A 21,270-nucleotide genomic window follows, 5' to 3' on the forward strand; every position below is an offset into this window, starting at 1 on the left:
TGTGCTCTGTGAAGAAGTACAATCTGATGTTCTCTGAAAAATTAATGAACCTTACCTTTAATTCCAGATGCACTAAATACTTACATGAGCATTTTCTCAGGTACCAGTTATGACTGAAATGACATACAGAATCATGTTGATGTGATGCATCACATTTCTTTTTTTCCCATTGTTCATACTAGTTATTAAATGTGGCTTATACACTGGCCACAAATGGCATATTTCAGAAGATACCCCAGTTTCCAGTTAGATTCAGTGTACTGTACTTGATAGTCAAACAGTCCTGCATAGTAGAAATATACCACAAAACTAATAATAAAGCAATTCCCCCACCTCTGCCTGCCCATAGGTTCCTCTTACAGCTGTTCAGAAAAAGAAACAGTGCCCTCTGGTGATTTCCACCCTAATAATGTTGCTGCCAAATTTAAAATGTAAATGGGAACATTGTACTTTGCTCTCAAAATGTCCCTTTCATGATTGACTATTAAAAATAAAATTGATCGAGCCACTATTAAAGCTATGTGATTTTGTTTCTTTTCTATATAGCATTTTGTATTGTTAATAGTTAATACTAGTAAGGGAGGTAATTAAGATAATTAAAAGAAAAAGCAAAATTCCAAAGAACTCCTAAACTCCTTTATGGCTTTGTGAGAACTCGTATTTAAAATGAATGTGGTTTTCTAAAAAAACAATTGAGTAAACTCAAATAAAAGTTAAGCCCCATTTGTTCTAATGGGAGAAAGTTAAGCACATGCTTTACTTTCTTACTGAAATGACACCAAAAAATGCAGTTTGCTTTGTTGGTCCACTAGAAAAAGAAATGGAAAGGTTACACCAGATAATATCTTTATGAGGGCCAACTAAAATGTCACTTTAAGGCTTAGTCAATGCAGTGTGACCTTTTAGTTGGATAGTCTACTGTTCCTAACCTCAGTAAAAGTTTTAAAATGGTTACTTTGGCTAGATTGTGGCTACTGTGGAAAGGAAAAGGAGTATTGTAGGACTAAAAAAACATTTTCAAACATAGCATATATTGGCAGCCACAAACCCGCCCTACGTTTCAAAACACCAAACTGGCAAAAATGCATGTAATTTTCAGCTCCTAGTCATCTATATAGATCACAGTGACTATAAAAGCTGCCTCAAAAATAGCATTCAAAATATTAACTGTCACTTGCTACTATGTTAATTAACAAGTCAACAAAACCAGCAATTAGAGGGCAGAACTCTAAATCTGATAGTATCTTACAAAGTAAACACTGGAAGGTAGTTTCACTGTGTAATACATCCTTAAACAATGCAGCAATTTGTCTACTCGCATCATTACAGCTTAGTATATAGTAGTTCTAGTTCTGCATTACTAAAACTGCAATATTAAAAACTTACTGGAGGCCGTCCTACTGAACTCAATTAAACTTCAGAGTAAGTATCTTTCTGATTATACACTATTTCTGGGACAAAGTGGCAGCTGTAGGCTTCTTTGATAGCTAGCGTCTAGGGATAATTTAATAATAATAATAATAATAATAATAATAATAATAATAATAAGGCCAGGCTCAGAGCAGCTTACAAGCAATAATAAAAACAAGATGAATGATTACAACTTAAAAACAAAAATAAAACGCAACATTAAAATAATGGAACATTAAAATATTAAAATGTAGCCTCATCACAGGAGGAGAAGGAAAAGAAAAAAGAAAGAGAGGGAGGGAGGGAATCAAATTGGCTCCAAGCCAAAGGCCAGGCAGAACAACTCTGTCTTACAGGCCCTGCGGAAAGAAATCAGATCCTGTAGGGCCCTGGTCTCATGAGGCAGAGCGTTCCACCAGGCCGGAGCCAGAGTTGAAAAGGCCCTGGCTCTGGTTGAAGCCAATCTAACTTCCTTAGTGCCTGGGACCACTAGGGTGTTGTTATTTATGGACCTTGAGGCTCTCCGTGGGGCATACCAGGAGAGGCGGTCCCGTAGGTACGAGGGTCCTAGGCCGTGAAGGGCTTTAAAGGTCAAAAGCAGCACCTTAAATCTGACCCTGTACTCCACCAGGAGCCAGTGTAGCTTGAAAAGCACTGGATGAATATGCTCCCATGGCAGAGACCCTGTGAGGAGCCTCGCTGCAGCATTCTGTACCCACTGGAGTTTCTGGGACAGCTTCAAGGGCAGCCCCGCGTAGAGCGAATTACAGTAGTCAAGCCTGGAGATGACCGTTGCATGGATCACTGTGGCCAGGTCGGGGCGGGAAAGGTAAGGGACCAACTGCTTGATGCGGTGAAGGTGGAAAAATGTCGCCTTGGCTGTTGCTATAACTTGCGCCTCCATGGAAAGGGAGGCATCAAGGATTACACCCAAACTCTTAACAGAAGGCAATGGCACTAATTGGGCCCCCGCAAGAGAAGGGAGTTGGTCCCTCATCCCCATGCCATCCTGACCTAGCCATAGGACCTCTGTCTTCAAAGGATTTAGTTTCAATCGGCTCCCACGAAACCATCCAGCTACAGCTTCCAAGCATCTGGTCAGTGTGTTCGGGGCCGAGTCGGTGTGGCCATCCATCAGCAGATAGAGCTGAGTGTCATCAGCATATTGGTGACAGCCCAGCCCAAAGCTCCGGATAATCTGGGCAAGGGGGTGCATAAAGATGTTAAAAAGCATCGGGGAGAGAATTGCGCCCTGCGGCACTCCACACACCAAGGAGTGGCGCGACGACATTACCCTCCCTAGTGCCACCCTCTGTCCCCGACCAGAGATAAAAGAGCACAACCAGTTACGGGCTATGCCCTGTATCCCCACGTCTGCGAGGCGGTGGTCCAGAAGATCATGATTGACCATGTCAAAGGCTGCTGAGAAATCTAAAAGGATCAGCAGTCCTGACCCGCCTCGATCCAGTTGTCTACGGAGATCATCTGTTAGGGCAACCAGAGCCGTCTCCGTCCCAAAACCAGGACGGAAACCGGACTGAAATGGATCTAATGCCGATGTTTCCTCCAGAAACCTACCAAGCTGTTCAGCAACCGCTCTCTCAGTTACCTTACCCAGGTATGGAAGATTTGAAACTGGGCGGTAATTGGATAGGTCTAAGGGATCTGATGAAGTTTTCTTTAAGAGTGGACACACCACTGCTTCCTTCAGTTCCCCTGGGAATGTCCCCGTGTCAAGGGACAAATTGATAATTTCAACCAGGGGGGTCCGTGCAACATCTGGACACTCCCTAATCAGCCAAGACAGGCACGGATCAAGGAGGCAGGTGGTGGGCCTACCAACTTGGAGGAATCTGTCCACATCAATAGGGAGTATCCGATCGAAATGGTCCAACACTGGACCTGAAGTCAGTCGAGGGGCCTCCAGTTCAGTCACTGTATCTAAATTGGCAGGGAGGTCACGGCGGAGCAACAGGACTTTCTCCGCAAAAAAGCTCGCGAATGCCTCACAGCTGTGGGTCGAATTTGTGCTTAAATTTGGTTGTCCTCCTAAGGACGTTATTGACCTAATTATTCTAAAAAGTTGTGCCGGGCAAGAGCTAGCGGATGCAATGGAAGCTGCAAAGTAAGATTTCTTAACAGCTTTCATAGCCATCTCATAGGCTTTCATAAGCGTCCTATAAGATGTTCTTGAGGCTCCGTCACGAGTCCGTCGCCATACTCGCTCTAGCCGTCTGAGATCCGGCTTCATTTTCCGGAGCTCCTCAGTAAACCAAGGGGCCCGGTTTCGACGGGGTCGCAGAGGGCGCTTAGGCGCGATCTCATCAATGGCTGCCAAGAGCCAGTTATTCCAGTCCTCAACAAGGTCATCTAATGAGTCGCCAGGAGGAGCAGGGTTCCGCAAGGCTTGTCGGAATCTATCAGGATCCATCAGTTTTCGCGGACGAACCCAAATAGGTTCGCCACCTGAGCCGGGGAGGAGCGGGAAGTCAATCTTGGCTTTCAGAGCGTAGTGATCAGACCATGGCACTTCCACAGTGGGGAGCATGATCACATCTATGCCAGCCCCAAAGATCAGATCCAGCGTGTGGCCTGCTTGATGAGTGGGGCCTAAAACAAACTGGGAGAGCCATGGAAGTCACTAGGTCCAGAGCCTGTGAGGAGGGAGCGGCATTGGCATGGACGTTGAAGTCTCCCAAAACCAGTAGGTTTGGGAACTCCAAGGCCCAGCCCGCCACCACCTCCAGCAGGTCTGACAGGGTGGCTGCAGGTGTGCTGGGTGGTCGGTACACCAGCCAGACAGCTAAGCTCTCCTTGGTGCCCCACACGAGACCAACACATTCAATGCCGGAGATCGCCGGTGATGGCAGAGCTCTGAAAGAGTAATCCTCCCGGAATAACAACGCTACTCCTCCCCCCCGACCCACAGTCCGCGATTGATGGAGGACAGAGAAACCTGGGGGTGTTATCTCATGTAGGGATACTACTTCGCCTTCCCGTACCCAGGTCTCCGTCACGCAAGCCAGGTCAATCTCCTGCGAGACAAAAAAGTCACTCATGGTGACGGTTTTGTTGCCTATGGACCTGGCATCGCACAGCACCAATGACGGAGGTGTGTAATCCTTGCTCTCCCTACCCTCATCCCTTGGGATGGGGCGTAGATTGGAAGGGGTTCGAGGATCACTGCATCTCGAAACCCTTCGCCGATAGAGATATCTAGCCCCACCGCCATTCCTCCCTAGCCCTTCAATTGTGGAAATCCCAGATCCCCTACTAGCTTCCCCAGTAGATGGGTAACATCCCCTCAATAACAAGTCATCCTTGGGCCAGGACTCCTGGGTCAAAATGGTATGGGAAAGAGGTGGAGGTCTGATAGGGTAAGTATCCCTAGAAGATAAAACCCAACCAACCGCACCCCAAGCGGGGGAGATAGTCCCATGGTGTTTCATTAACTGTCAATCCCCCTCTCCCTCCTGGGTTAATTGGAGGATTGTTGGTTCTATCTGTGGCAGTATTAATGAGGTATGTGTTATAAAATGTGGATCACTGGCCAACAAAGAGCCAGATTCGAATTTGGAAGATCTGTCCATCCTGTCTCGCCAGGAGTACAGTAGAGAAGGCTGATCATTCTGATAAGTTTTTGAAACATTAGGCAAAGGTCCAGATGTAGATTTGGTGCTGGATATCTCCAGATTGTCAGCAACATAAGAGTTCTTTAGGTGTTGTTGCCATAGAAATGTCGGAGGCGCCAAATTCCTCATCTAATTTGGTGTCGTTTGAAAAGGGAACAGGGAGTTGCACTGATGTCTTTCTATGGGGTAAAGAGCTGTTGGACGTCTTTAAATATTGTGCTCTAGGCTCTACTGTCCTTATATTTTGGGTAGAAATCTCAGTCTTTATACTCATTAGCCTCTTCTTCAGGTCTTGTAATTCTAGGCTTACAAAGTTCTTTTCTTTCTTCGGGCAATTAGTATTTCTAGTGTTGAGCTTGGTTTCCTTTATCCGCATTAGCTTTGACTCTATGCAAGGGACCAATTGCCTCCTAGTTTCGTCCTTAAATACCCTCACTGGGCGGAGAGAATGGAATCACCATAGGGTATCCTTTATCTCCATGAGTCGAGATGGGAGGGTTGATGACTTAAAGGTCATAAATAGGCACATGGTGTTTCTCAAGGTAGGCAGGAAGTGGAAATTTTCTAGATCTACATTTCGGTAATGGTAATTCAAGAGCTGAGACAAGGACATAGTAATTTGTCTGCGGTTCATCCACCTATGAGTGTATCGGAGAATCTCAAGCATTATCTGGTTCATTTGCAAGACTTGACAGGACCTCACTTCATCCTAATAAAGATAGATTGAATAAATACTGTATGTACAAATCAGAAAGGCCAAAATATTGAATTATAACCCTGTGAGTGGAAGAAAAACACTATTATTTGCACCCAGAATTTAGTTCCTCTCCATCAGGACTTGGAATTGGCTGGCTTGCTATGACCAGAAACAACATTATCTTTCCAGTGCCATCTTCAGGAAGGTTGTGGCTGCATACACATTATATTTTTAAGCACCTTTCCCCCCTCAAAGAATTGTAGGCATTGTAGCTTACTCCTCAGAGAGTCACAATTCCTAGCAACCTTTAAAGAACGACAGTGCCCAGAACTGTTTGAGAGGGCAATGTGGTTCAAATGTGCTTTGAAGGTATGGCGTATACATGAGGCTGCAGTTCTGTATACAAAATCCAAAGCTGGCCAATACATTTGCTAGGGGCAGCCAGAAATGTCACAAAGAGTTGCAAACTTTTCAGTACTTCAGAACACTTCATCAGGCAAGATGTTATACAGGTGGTGAAGGAGGAGGATTTAAGAAAAAATACAAAAAGTTAGATTGAATGGGAGTAGCCAGAAGGTCAGCTTGTAGGTTACACAGGGAGCTGCCTTATACTGAGTCAGAGCATTGGGTCCATCTAGCTCAATATACACCAGGGACGGCCCACCCATGAGGCAAGGTGAGGTGACCGCCTCAGGTGGCAGGATCCACAGGGACAGCAGATCTAGCCTCCAAGGAACACACTGACCACTGCCACAGCTGCGATGCCAGCAGCAACTACAGCACCCACTCTCATGCTGCCTTGATAGCATCTCCTCCCACCCTTGTTCCTGATGTAGATATTTATTCCTCGTTCCTAATGTAAATCGTCACTCCCCTCTTCTTCCCTGGCAGAGAGCTGAGAGCTGGGTGTCATTTTGTGGTTCACCTCAGATGCCAAAATATCTAGAGCCAGCCCTGGTCTACCCTGACTGGCAGTTGCTCTCCAAGATTTCAGGTAGTGTTTTATCCCACCTCTACTTGGGGATTGAACCTGGGAACTATTGCAAATAAAGCAGATGCTCTCCACTATACAATGGCTCTTCCTGCAAAGATGGGGATTGCAGGCTGAATAAATCTCTGCTAGGTGCAATAAGGAATATGATTTACAGTGAGCTATAACCATTCAAAACTCGGAGGTCTGTACACCCACACATCTGTCCATTCTCCAACCGGACAAACAAGAGGTATCCCATTTCAACGACACATTCCAACCATGGAACTCAAGTACAACTGTATAGGACTGAACTGTAATAATTGTGTCAACACATAGCTGCTTCTATTTTGTGAATTGTATTATTTGGGATTATTTTTAGCTGCCATTTTAATTGAACTTGCATAAGGTGACTTTTTATATATGATCATAAGGAATGTATTGATAAGCAAATAAATGCATTCATCACCATGGGGTTGGAACTCTCTTGCTAATGTTAGTTTGAAAGAAGAGGTAGATTTCAAAATGAAGACAGAAATTTATTTTCTTATGGTCCAAAGGCCTGTTATGGGGCAGGGGAGTAGCAGAAGCACAGGACAGTGCTCTGAGAACAGCTGCATGTCTCTGATCCAGAGGTGTCCCAGGAATATTGAACCTGGGAGTAGGCTCCTGACTGGGCCCTTTGCCTTTGAAAATGTTGAGAGGGTATACTAGCTGTGGAAGCAGAAACAGTGAGTAGAACAGCAGAAACAGCTGTTCACTGAAGGCAGCAGTTCCAATAACTCAGACGTCCAGAGATGCACAAAGTAAGATTTCCCCAACTTGGCCTTTTGCTGTGTTCCAATCTGGCACTACAAACTGTACTAATAAAGAAACCTGTGTATTCCCCATATGGTAAAATTTGGAAATGATCTCTTTATCTCCATAGACCTAACTATTGTCTCAGAACAATTTTGAATGCTTCTAAAAAAATAAAGTTAATTTTTAGTGCATGATTATTCATTTGAGATATTAATAGTTCTTTGTACTTTTTTTTTAAAGATGTACTTTCTCTCTTCCCTCCTCTTCTAAATCTGATCTCATCTCTTCCATTAACTGCATGACTTCTTGTTTCCTGCTCTATATCTTTTTCTCTTTCAGAATATATTTGTGTGTGGTATATATTTTGTTAAGTTGTGGGTGAACATATCAGACGACACAGCGATTCCTCAAACAGCTCTTGTTTATTCACAGGCCAGAACTGAACTGAACTGAACTGAACTGAACTGAAGGAAGGGTTCAGCCAGCCTGCTTATATAGAGCTCCATTACAACACAACTGTAACAACTTTCTGTAACTATCCAATCACTGAATGTCACTTTCAATCACTTATTTGCATATGTGGACCTGAGTGAAAACTATCTACAGTATCCCCATGCTGGCCCAGGGTGAGAACTTCAGTACATAACATATTTTTAAGCTCCTACTTCATCAGGCGATTGAAAATCATCATTGAAGACAGCAGGACGCCTTCAAATAGTACATATTATTGCTTAATACTTAACAATCGTCATACTCCCACTAATGATTTATTAGCCTGAAAGTAACATACTGATTCACATTGTTTACTACTAACTTTAAATCTAAAGAATTCAAATACTGATTTTAAACCTCTTTTAAAGTTTAAGGAGCGAAAGTTTTCAAAGCAGGCAAACTTTTCAAAGCGTCCAACAACAATTACCAGATTCTGGCAAAACCTAACTTTTTCTGAAAGTGAAATTGATATGATTTTAAAAAATACTAGTTTACAGATAATAGGGTAATTCAAGGCCAGGTATATCTGGGAATGAAAACAATTAACTCATTAACAGTTTCAACTAAAGTGTAGGTGCAGTATTGAGACATTATCACCCCAAACCTGGATTGTTTTTGGGAGTGGGGAGCAAGAAAAGGCCATGCCCAATAAAATCCTTATCCACTGACAGGATGTAAATAATTGGTACAGAAATGGCTTAACATATACAACCATTCACACTTTTTCAGGTTTCATTGCACTTCAATATCATGCTTCTCACAAGTGCATCTGTGAATTCAGATAGAATGTGCACTGTTCAAATTCTCCGGCATAGTGGAACTAAATGAGTGCAGTTACACTTGGAGACTTTCATACCCAGAAAGAATGAAAGCATAGGACACTATTATATTTTGCACATACTGCACTGATTATGAGTAAATTAGGATTGTTCTGTTCCGAGGAAAATAGATGTCTGCATCTTTGTACTAATGCACTTTAATTTTTCCTATTAAAATTTAATTAAATTAGTTATGTAAACTGCACCCCTCAAACAGCATTGAACATATACAGTGGTACCTCAGGTTCAGAACTTAATTCGTTCTGGAGGTCCGTTCTTAACCTGAAACTGTTCTTAACCTGAGGTACCACTTTAGCTAATGGGGCCTCCCGCTGCTGTGATTTCTGTTCTCATCCTGAAGCAAAGTTCTTAACCCGAGGTACTATTTCTGGGTTAGCGGAGTCTGTAACCTGAAGTGTCTGTAACCTGAAGCATCTGTAACCTGAGGTACTACTGTATATTCTAAAATTATCCAGGAAAGATTCAGTTATCTGTGTGTATCTCTAGCTTTATTGTTTTGCTTCTGTAACTTGCATCATGCGACAGTGCTTGTGTCCTCAAAGACATAAAACAGAAAATCAAACCATCCTAAGGATTTATTTTCATATATTTTCCATTACCAAAATAGTTTGTATTACATGAATTAGAGGCAAGTGATTCTTGGAAATACTGTTTTATTTTTTTTTTTTGAAACACCATAACTAGTTTGACAACTTGCACTTTGTGTTTGTACCTTAGAAAAGGTTGAATGCTGATCTCACTATAATTAACAGACAGTTTTCTATTGAGCTGGCAGCAATAGCAGCACCTGAAACTGTTCCCAGCTAATTAGTATAAAGCTCTGCTGAGTTTCAGTCCTGGGCATAATGCAATTATATAGCAATTTAAACAGTTGCATGATTCAACAGTTATTAAAAATATTCTAGTCATTTGTCATAAAGGCACTCTAGAGCCTTCCCTTGGAAAAAGCACCAAATCCTTTATACTGTAACAGAAATATATCAACCCCCACCCTATCCCCCTGCTTGGCAGGGGGTTGGACTCGATGGCCCTTGTGGTCTCTTCCAACTCTATGATTCTATGATTCTATCCTCCACATTTGATTGCAATGCAATTCAGAGCCAAATATATTAAAAATATCCACATGGGAGAGCTCCTGGAATTGTACCACTTGATTGCTGGTGCACAATTATTCAGTCTGACTAATACTCACAGACTAGCAGCACAATCCTATGCATACTGTTGTGAGTTTTTGCAGGGAGAGGTGGGAAGCTGTATGCCTGAGTCCCTTCTAATTCATGGATCCAAAAAGAATTCCTTTGTTGGAACAGTTAGTTAGAAAGACAAAGGCCAGAGTTGAGCTAGAAGCTGAAAGCAGGCTGGGCAGCTGAGAGACAGAGTCATGCTTGATTTCTACTTGAATCCAAGGCTGCAACTATGGGAGAAACAATACCTTTTTGGGGTGTTAATGGTAGATATGTGTAATTAAACCATATATCATAAAGACACCACACTCTCCACTGTCTTTCATTCTGAGGAAGCAAACCCTGGGTAAGCAGCGGGACTCTTGCACTGCTTAGATTGGGGTGGCATGCAGCAGTATATATACAGAAGGCACTTCAGTAGGGATCCACAGCAAGAGCTACAAGAAGATTCAGCAACTGTCAGACTGCATAATACAAAGGAAAGGGAGGGCAGATATTTCAATATGGCACCTAAAGAGAAGACGAGTGAACATGGATTCAAGATTACCCCAGATAGGGAAGAACTAGGACAGGCAATAAAGGAAACAACATATAACTTCTTACAGGAGTACCTAGACACAGGACGTCAGTTTAAGCCCCTCCACGGGAAATAACAAGGCACAACTAGCTTATTGTAAGATAAAGGTAAAGGACCCCTGGATGGTTAAGTCCAGTCAAAGGCAACTATGGGGTGTAGCGCTCATCTAGCTTTTCAGGTGGGGAGGCGGTGTTTGTCCACAGACAGTTTTCCGGGTCATGTGGCCAGCATGATTAAACTGCTTCTGGCACAGCAGGACACCATGTCGAGTACCAGAGTGCATGGAAATGCTGTTTACCTTCTTGCCACAGCGGTCCCTATTTATCTACTTGCACTGGTATGCTTTCAAATTGTTAGGTTGACAGAAGCTGGGACAGAGCTACAGGAGCTCACCCTGTCGCACAGATTCAAACTGCCGGCCTTCCAATCAACAAGCCCAAGAGGCTCAATGGTTCAGACCACAGAGCCACCCATGTCCCCTACAACTTGCTTTTTGTATGCCTAGACACCAATAATCATACCAAGGCAAAAGAGAGTGCTGTCATGGCACAAATCTACACTGTATACTCCACAGAGCAGCTCCCTAGACAGCCAACCAGCAATTTTAAATTATTGTAATCAGATTTTTAAATAATAAAGCTTTATAATATTTCTTCAGTATTTCATATCTGTAAGTCAGAAATAGTGGTTTAGCCTCACATGTCTATGATGTTTTAGATCTAAACTCTCAAAGGGCTTAAACAAACAGTCATTATTTGGACCACACCTGTGAAGTGTGTAATTGTTCTATAGTTATAGAAGTAACAGGGAAGGAACATTGAATAAAACTGCATACTTGAGAGAATTTTCGATGTAATGAGTTATGCATTAGGGACTGCAACTGTTTTGGATAACAAGGAGATGCAGGTAACCGAAGCTTATATACAGATGGTATCCCAGAATATACTGCTTCATAATGAAAGCTTCAGGTCCAGAGCAACTGACCACCACTATAAAGATTTAGAGAAAGAATGTAGTATTGCAAACAGGTAAGGATCAGTCCCACCACCAGTCCCAGACCCTTACAGACTCATCACAGGAAAACATCCAAGTCTGAACAATGTTATAATTTCCCCCAGATCTTTAATCTGTTAGAATAATTCTCATCATATACCCATAAATGGAACCTTAACATTATTTTTCAGTTTTGCAACTATAGGTGCATGCCTGCATGCCATGTAAGCACCAGAATCAGAAATGGGCAAAAACAACAGAACTGGAACACCACCACAAATAGAGAAACACAGTATTCTTTATTTCTTCCTGCTGTGTAAAAATGAAGGAACAACATATTACTAATAAGAACAGTACAATGGAGACGTGTGCTTTTTTGTATGGCTGCAAAATGAGGTATTCCATCATAAAGTTAATCTTTAGAAGAAGGAAACATAGTGACCTATCAGTTCAAGCAGCACAAAAGCTACAATTTCTATTTGCTTCAGGCAAAGCTAAGAAAGGTTTCTAAACAGATCAGAGTCACAGTTTGTTTCATTCTTGTCAGCCTTTAGCAAAACACTAAAATTAAGTATATGATCCCATTTTTCTCTGTGACAGATGATCAATCATCATCAACAATTTCAGCATGTTTTACTGCAAATAAATTTTGAGTCCTCTTGTTGTAAGTTGAATCTTGAAATAAACTTGCATTTTGGCTCCCAGGGATCTATAGGGCACACCACTATATACAGTATATCAGTATTCACTGAGAGCTTTCCAGGAGCCTTATGATAAATGGACTTGGACTTACAAGGTGAAAAACATCATACCTAAAGTGCCTGGTTATGCTTTTGTGAAGATTTTAGTAATAACTATTATGCTTTTCCAGTTAAAATGTGATTTAGTAGTCTGTACCCAGCAGATATAACTTATATCCTTTCCAAGTCTCATCCTGATAAAAAAGGAACATTACTGAAAGAACCTACTGCAGACAAATGGGTTAAAATTAAAAAACAAGCTGCCATCTGCTCTATGATAAAGCATTTAGCCTGGTTACATGAGTAGAGCCAATAATCTCCACATAGCAATATACAGTATTATTTATCAAGTGCACACATGGCAAATTCCTCTGAAATATAATATGGCAGGTGAACTTTTTCCCAGACATGAGGCCCTATAACCTATTCAGGGAGGCAAAACTAAGAAACTGATTTCTAAGTAGCTCATTTATTTGGGAGAGCAGTCACTCACATACCTTTTCTGATATAGAACCCTGCACAAGTCACCTCCACTTGGAAACCATAAATTAATCCACCAAAGGCCAAATTATACTTCTGATACCAGTGCTGTGTACCAGCATTCAAGTCTAGCTTGCAGGCTTCCCATAGATGTTGCTTCCCATGGGCCACTGGAAGAACAGGATGCTGGACTAAGTGGCCTTTGGACTGATCCAGCAAGTCTTCTTACGAGAACTATACGCAATTATGGTTGATCTGAGTGTTGAGATGCATAACTGCCTCTGTCACGGTGTAGAAATCCAATTTTAAAAGCAAAGGGGTGAGTTGATGAAGCTTGCAGAGCAACTGACTTCACTACATTGGGTGGGTTTCAGAAATTTGGCTGAGAAAAGGGCTTGAGCTTCCATGGGTCTCTCTCACACACAGACACATACAATGCAAGGCAGCAAGGAAGATTAATGATATTGTGACTGGAACGGTTTCCTTAAGCACAATGAGGAAGGAAGCAGGAACACCCTTGTCACAGCCCCCACAAAACCCTGAACATTGCCTCAGTATATTTACAAGAAATGTACTGATTGCATGATTACATTCCTTTGACAGAAATTCAGACTCCTAAAAAATCTGTGGCGTTCCTTTTTTTTTTTTTTTTTTGAGTGCTACAATTTCCTTTAATTATTATCGTATAAAAAAATAATATTCCTCTTCCCCAACATGACACATCAGCTCATTGTCAAAGGGCCTGGGTTCTTAAAGCTACAAAGTGAAAGACATCCCTCCTCCTGTTTATTCAGGAGGCGCATATGTGCAGAGACAAAAATATATACATTAAATGCTGCTTCAGGGAATTTGAGCGTGACGGGTTTGAAACGCAGGAAGGGGCGAGCAACACACCTCTACATATTAACGCTAAGTGCAATTGTGGGATCAAAATGGAGTTACGAGGCACAGAAGCCTTTCTCAAGTGATGCTATTGCATCACTTTTTTTTTAACGCCTTGCCCCTTCTTCCCCTCACTGCGCGCGGGCGCCACACATCAGCCCCTCGAGCGCCAACCCCCGCCCCGCGGGACCTTCCCCTCCTCGTGACAGTTACAAACTGCCTCCTCTTGTTTTGAAGGGGCGCGTGGTCCTTCCTCATTGGCTGCGGCCTTCGTCCCTCCCCTTTCGCCGCCCGCCTCTGAGGCAAGAGAAATGCAAGAGCGAAGGGTGACGGCGTCGCACTACACTTCCCGAAACGCTTTGCGCGGCAGCCGAGAGGGCAGCCTCCGCTGTCGCCCCTGCTCCTGTGGTAAAAGGGAAAGTGTCTAGCTGGGGCGTGCGCTCTCCCTCCCTCCTTCCCCGTGCACAACAAGAGCGGCGTGGGGGCTGCGAGGAATAGGAGGAGGAAGAGCAGCGGCAGCAGCAGCAGCAGAGCAAGCGCTGAGGAGGCTGAGGTGAGCGCGGCGCATCCGGCCGGCCGCCTGTCCGCTCGCCCGCCTGCCCGGCAAGCTCCTCTTTCCCAGCGTCGGTGGCAACCTCGGGGAGAAGGGAGGCATCCCCCGGTGCTCCGGGCTGCCCTGAGGCGGCGGCGAGGGGCGCCCTCCGCCCCGGGGCGAGCGGGGAGAGGGTTCTGCAGCATGAGCATCAGCCGAGTTGCCCGGAGAACTGCAGCGGAGGCGGCGGCGCAGCTCCTGCTGGCGGCGGCCACCGTGGGCTGCTGCCTCTGGTGCGCGGCAGAGGCCCAGGTGAGAAGGGGAGCGAGAGGCGGCGACGGCTGGGTGGCTGGGTCGGAGTCTGCCCGTGGGCTTCTCAGCTAACGCTTTCCGTGCCTCCATAGCAGGGGTTGCCACCGTGTTGCCCTCCAGATGTGGCCGGACTGCAACTCCCATCGTCCCTCCTGACGGTTGGCCATGCTGGCTAGAGCCGACGGGCATTGCAGCCCCACGTTCGGAGGGCACCATGTTGGCTACCCCTGATGGACCGCATCTGGGACGGCAGAGCTGAAGGGATGCGCTCTCTGGCCTCCGAAATATAGGGCCACTCGAGGGCTGCACCCTTTCCCCACCTCTCAGGAAGATTGCCAGGGCAAGGGGGAGGTCAACTTGGCCCCATCCTTAGGTATCCCATGGCTTGATTTTCTCTTCCCTCCTTCCTGTTTAGTAGACTGTGACCCTGGACGCAAGGATTGTGCTCTTTTTACAGCGCTGAGAAAATTTCGGGTGCTTTATGAAGCGTTTATTAGTATGTCCAATTCTCTGGACGGCCTTCCAGCAGGTGTGGGCCTGATCCTGCCTGTTCAGTGGCTCCTCTTTTTAGCTGTGAGAGTAGAGATGCAAGCAGCTTTAGTGAATCGGAGACAGCAGCAGCATCTTTAATAAGGGTTTCCAAATCCTTCCTTTCCTCAGTAAGATACAGTTGAGGTCTTCCTTGGGGAGATGCGATCAGTTGTGTTTGCTCTGCCTTGGCTTGGCAGATGTTTGATGCTAATTTGTAATTGAGCCCAGAGTGTGTCAAATGGGATTATATTATATCAGGGGAAAGAACATGTGTATAGAGATGTTTTTGCTAGCAGGAAGAAGCTATGTGGTCTTTATAGTGTATTTCAAGGTAAATAAGATGGAAATTTTTCCTAGCATGAGAAGTAATGCTTTGCATAACTGGCATATTTCCCCCCCCCCTTACTGTTAAGAGTTACATGCAAGCTCTAGGTTGATTTGTCATGGGAAACAATATTTCAGTTTGGTTTTCTTTGAAATTACACAAAAGGTTGAATGGTATCAATTGTGTAGAGTATACCTGCACTAGAAGATCAGAAGCAAACAACTGTTAAAATAATTGTGGGTTTGGTCTACTCTTCAGATTTGGGTATGAAAGTAATACTTGCTTCTTGCTTGATTATGATGTTTGTTGTTATTACAGCATTTGACGTTGCATAGCCATACACTAGTATTTCAGACCACAATATTTAACTTAAATGTTGTCAGCCCATTTTCTCTCCACCCCTCCCTGTAAAACAACATTCTATAGTTGAAGTGTCCTTTTGGTTTTCCTTGTAATAGTTAAGTGCCACTTCTGGTTTTGAAGATGTGCACTGCTCCTTCTTATCCGTTGCCCTTCCAGATGATCCTTAAATTGTACCTCAGATTGTCCACAAAATGAGCAGGTCTGGGAAAAAGAAATATTCCAGGAGCCAATTTCAAGTTGTTATGTGCTGTCTGTTCACAAAGTGGCAGTGACACGTACTCCTAACTTCTAGATGTCCAGTCATTCAGCCTCCTGATACGGATCCCAAAGGCATTTGCACTGGAAATGGAAAACTTTTATTACAGAGCATAGTCTCACTTTCCCTCCAAACATTATTCATGTGATTAGTGGAGATGATGGTAATTCTTTTTAAATATTCCCATTCTTATGGGAGATACAGTGGTACCTTGGGTTAAGTACTTAATTTGTTCCGGAGGTCTGTACTTAACCTGGAACTGTTCTTAACCTGAAGCACCACTTTAGCTATTGGGGCCTCCTGCTGCTGCCGCGCCGCCGGAGCACAATTTCTGTTCTTATCCTGAAGCAAAGTTCTTAACCTGAAGCACTGTTTCTGGGTTAGCAGAGTCTGTAACCTGAAGCATATGTAACCTGAAGCATATGTAACCCGAGGTACCACTGTACTATTTCCGTGTAACTTGCTCACATCCTGGGATTTCCAAATAACTACTGACTATTTTGCATGCCTACGTACAAGAACAGGAGAAATTTTCCAAGCAACTTTCTTTGTCATTTTGCTGTTTACCTGATATAACATTTGATTTAACTATTTTATTGCACTTTGTATTATAATATTACTAATAAGGATAACCAGTGTTAGATCACCAGTATTTTAAATGTGCTTGATTTATTTTTTAAAAATACAAGACTTAAAACTGGACTTCATTTCATGTACAGTATCTTTAATATAGTTCTCTTGGGGGGGGAAGTAAAGTGGATTTTTAATGTACAATTAAAAAAAGAAAGTTTTATTTTGAAATACTTATTCTCATCTTAAAAGCATTATAAAAAGCATGAATAATTGTTGGCCTCCTTATAGAATCCTCTTTTATAGGTTTAAGCTTTATAGGCTAGGAGTTAAATGAGACTTAATCGTAAGTGTATATGTGTTTGTAGTTTACAAGTTACAATATTTACTGTTCTGACCTCCTTGAAAAATGCACTGCTGCTTTTTAGTATTGGCAGCTATAGAAATAAAATGAATAGTTCTAAAGCTTAGACTGAAATTCTGAATATAAATGTATCCATCAGATTTAATGAAAAGAATTCCCAAAGTGAATATAATTCAAGTACACTTCCAATCTCAGCAGTCTTATATGATGGGAGGAAGCTCCTTTCAGTTTCACAATGCTTTGAATTTTTTCACTTTCATAATAAATAAATATTGCAGGGTTTTTGGTCGCCCTCTAAAGAAATGCAGTGCATTCTTAAAATATAGTGTTGAATACTGACAATGATAACCTGTTTATACAATGATCTGGTTTTCACATAACGCTAAGCCAAACTATGGGTAATTGCAAATTTTCAGGTGTCCAGAGAAGTTTGGCTGCTTTTCTCCTCCTCCAGTCCTGCTGCTGTGAGCTAAAATGTGAGATGTAAGCTATAGAACAAACATTGACTACAGCTCATGATGTGCCTAAACTAGAGCATGATAAACCAGAAGCTTGGGTTCATACACAACACGACACAACATGCCAAACCATGGGGGCTTCCGGCGAGGCAGCGTGGCGGCTGCAACAGCAGAAAAGAGCTCCTGAAGCCAGGCAGAGTAAAAAGCTCTGTCTGGCCGATTCCGGGCTCCCAGGTCTGCTGCTGCCAACACTGCCAACGGAGAGGAATCGGGGGTGCCCGGGGCGTCTTTCAAAGGAGCCAAAACACCCCCCCACGACCTTGATTGAGCCGGAAAGGCACCCGACCACCACCCCCCAACAGCCGAGAGGAGCTCCAAATCCAGGAAGACAGTGGAGCTAACGCAGAGAGGGAGAAAAAGAAAAGGGGGAAAGAAGAAGGAAAAAAAGAAAGAAAGAAAAAGGAGCCCTAACTTTACCGCTGCTGCCCCCATCGCCCCCATCTCTGCCGACAAAGAAGAGGGGAGGTAGGTGAACACGGGAAGGCAGAAGAGGCTCCGAAAAAACACGCCGGAGCCTACCCCTCCATGCAAAACCGCATGACAAAGGAGATCGCAGAAAGGAAGAAACTACCCCCTTCTTTTCTCCTTTTTTCTAAAAAACAAAACAAACAAAATCCTTTTTTTAACCCCTTCCTACCCCTCTCCCTTCCCCCCTTTTTTTAAAAAAGAAATTCTTTTTTATTCCCCCCCCCATATACCTACTTTTATCTTTTTCTTTTTAAAAGAGGGGCCACTGCTGCTGCAGCCACCCTTTATTTGAATCTTTATTTTTATTTCTATCTTTTCTACACACTATTTAAAGACACACTTTTCCACACACACACACACCCTCAATTTAAACCTCATTTTATTTTCACCTCAAACTCCCCTCTTAAGAATTAAAATGGCAGTACCCAGAAAACAGCCCTGAACCATCACAGGCCATTTCCTGGGACTGCCACTTCGCCCCAGACTTTCCACTCTCTTTTACCTATCCTCTTTTACCTATACTTTACTCATTTTTATTTTCATTTTTAAATAAAAAGCTCTATCTATCTATCTATCTAAAGACAACCCCCCCTTTTTTTACCTTTAATTCTCATTTTTATCTTTTACCCGTACATTTTTAATTACTTTCTTACAAACAAAAAATAATAACAATAATTAGGGGGAAATATTATTATTTATTTTATTTTTATTTTATTTTATTTTAAAAACCACACATTTTTTTCCCCTCTCTCTTTTTAAAGCCCTTTCTTTTCTATTTGTTGGCTTGTTCTTGAGGGGGGGATCTTTCGCCCCCAGCTACGACCACCATTCTCTTTTAAAACAAAAATTTCCTCTATATCACTGCTATTGTTATTGATACTCTCCCCCTCAACTCCCCCCTTTTATTTTTCTCTCCCTTTTTTCTCTCCCCTCTCTCTCTTCACCCCTCCTCATTTTTTCCCTTTATCCCACCTTTCATTTTCCATCCCCAATTTTGTTTTCTATCCCTTTTATTTTTTAAAATCACCCCCCCCTTTTTAGCCTGTCCGTCAGTTTGTTTTTGAGAGGGGAGCCCTTTCCCCCCCCCACCCCCTCTTTTAAAATAAGACTTTCCCCCATACCATTGCAGCAGCTCACCCTCCCTCCTCCCCTCTCCCCCTCTCTTTTCTTCTTCTTCCCTCTCTCACCCTTCCCCCTCCTCCTCTCCTTTTCTCTCCCTCCTCCCTCTCTCCATCCCCCCTTCCCCTAAAGGAAACACATACACACATTCATATCACCCTATCATAATCTGCCCCCTCATACTATAGCTAAAACTACTGCTGCAATCTAATACCGCTGATATTACTGTACTACCTCTCCTCTCTCTTTCAACTCTCTTTTTGTCTCTGTCTCTGTCTCTCTCTCTCTCTTTTCTCTCACTCCAATCTCCCCTCTCCCTCCCGCCTCCCGCCTCCCCCCTTCTTCTTTCTTTCTTCTTCTTCCCTTTTATCCCTCCACCCTTTACATATAGCCTATTTGTCTGTCTCTGTTTCTAAGCGCACTCCCAACCCCAATTTCCACCTTAACTGGACCCCAGTATCCCTTTTGGGTATATACAACCCGCTCCTAAAAACATATTTCCCCTGGCCCCACCCCTCTAGCCTCTTGCATCTCTACCTGCTAACCCTCCTCCCTTTATATGAACTGTCTGTCCATTAGTCTACCCATCTCTGCTTACCTGCCCTCCCCCCCAGCCTCGGCGGCATCGCTGAGGCAACTACAGAAAACCCAAGAGAAGTTCTTAAAACACAGGCTAGAAGTGACACAAATGACCACCTAATCCAAACGCTCTGTAAAAGCCACCAGCCAACAAAGCCTGATCAGCTCAACAACCCAACAATACCCAGGAATCACCACTGCCACAACTCCTAACCACCACACGCCCTACCCCAAGTGGATGCCAAGCCAACCTCAAACCAAAACTACCAGGGAGACTGAGATGACATCAACCAGGGAGATGGCAAACAATGATAAGATGGTAACTCCCCTTCAAGATGATGACCACCCAATAACGAAACGAGATCTGAGGGAAATGGAAGCAAGATTAGAAGAAACACTGAAGGCCACAATGGCTCCCATGCAGGTACTAATCAACAATCTAACCTCCAAAGTGGAAGCTCTAGAGAACAAAAACCAAATGCAAGAAAAAATAATAGAGCAATACCGGGAGGAGAACGCACGTGTGAACAAGAAACTGGATGAACTGGTAAACCAAATGGAAGCAGAACACAGAGAGATGAAAATTAAGCAAGCCGACCTTGAAGACCGCAATAGACGTTGTAACATCCGCTTCCGCAACTTTCCTGAAAAAGCAGAGGAGAAAAGCCCAGCAGACCTAATTATACGCTGGCTGAAAAACACAATCCCAAGCCTGAAACTTGAGGCAGATGACTTGGAGAGGGCTCACAGAGCCCTAAAACCTATGCCAAAACCCAGCGCCCCCCCAAGAGACATCATTGTATGCTTCACACGCTACAAAAAGAAGGAAGAGATATGGCACCACCTCAGAAACTCAAGCAACCTTCGATATGGAGAAACCCCCATTCTGGCCCTACAGGACCTATCTCAGGATACCCTAAACCGGAGGAAAAGCCTGCGCCCATGCACCCAGCGTCTCCAACAAGCAGGGATCAAATACCGATGGGGCTTCCCCTTCCGCCTCATTGTAACAACCAGTACAACACAACACATGGCTACCAACATACCTGAGGCCCTGCAACTACTAAAGAACCTTGAACTCGACCTCCCACCGGAATGGCAACCGACAAACCCACCAAGTGACAGCCCCAACCACGAGGAAACAACAGCAAACAACTGGATGACGGTACAGAGGAAAAAGAAACAACAGAAGCGGCACAACAACGCAAACCAATACAGGCAAGCATCATGCTCAGAACCACCCCGCCGGCCATACGACACAAGAAACCAGACCAAGATTAACCAAACCAACTCATCGCAGATGGACAACCCTACAACAACAACAACCGCAGCTGAATGAAGCAACCAGGGGAAAAAAAACCACAGACTGAAGGACTGGTGATTTCCCCCTCCCTTTCCCCCTCTCTCCCCCCCAAAACATAGATTTAGTTAACACCATCAACATCCCCCCAGCCCCGCACCCCCACAGAAAACCCCCACCCCAACACCAGTCCAGACAACCTCAACCACATTCCCCATCACCCACACCTTCAACATCCTCATACTCCATACTACGGAAAAACAACTCCAACCTTAATAACACAACCCAGAATCAGGCTAAAATCTGATACCCAGCCAGCACTATGGTGGCACCAGA

General features: G+C 43.8%; 1 protein-coding gene and 1 long non-coding RNA gene across 2 annotated transcripts in view; one reads left to right on the top strand and one right to left on the bottom strand.

The window, feature by feature from the left end:
- Positions 1-683: 683 nt before the first annotated feature.
- LOC307213364 lies at positions 684-7,958 on the bottom strand. Its single transcript, XR_013837486.1, has 2 exons — positions 5,741-7,958; positions 684-1,494 (listed from the first exon to the last, which is right to left on the bottom strand). It is a non-coding gene; the product is annotated as an uncharacterized lncRNA (long non-coding RNA).
- A 6,027-nt stretch (positions 7,959-13,985) lies between these two features.
- Positions 13,986-21,270, top strand: part of ERO1B (endoplasmic reticulum oxidoreductase 1 beta) — a 30,957-nt gene continuing 23,672 nt past the window's right edge. Inside the window, exon 1 of the mRNA XM_079971202.1 lies at positions 13,986-14,541. Within this exon, the coding sequence (XP_079827328.1) occupies positions 14,434-14,541 (108 nt within the window). The 5' untranslated portion in view covers positions 13,986-14,433. The remainder of the gene's footprint in view (positions 14,542-21,270) is intronic.

Source organism: Podarcis cretensis, assembly GCF_951804945.1.
Source record: "Podarcis cretensis genome assembly, chromosome: 3".
NCBI classification, from domain to species: domain Eukaryota; kingdom Metazoa; phylum Chordata; class Lepidosauria; order Squamata; family Lacertidae; genus Podarcis; species Podarcis cretensis.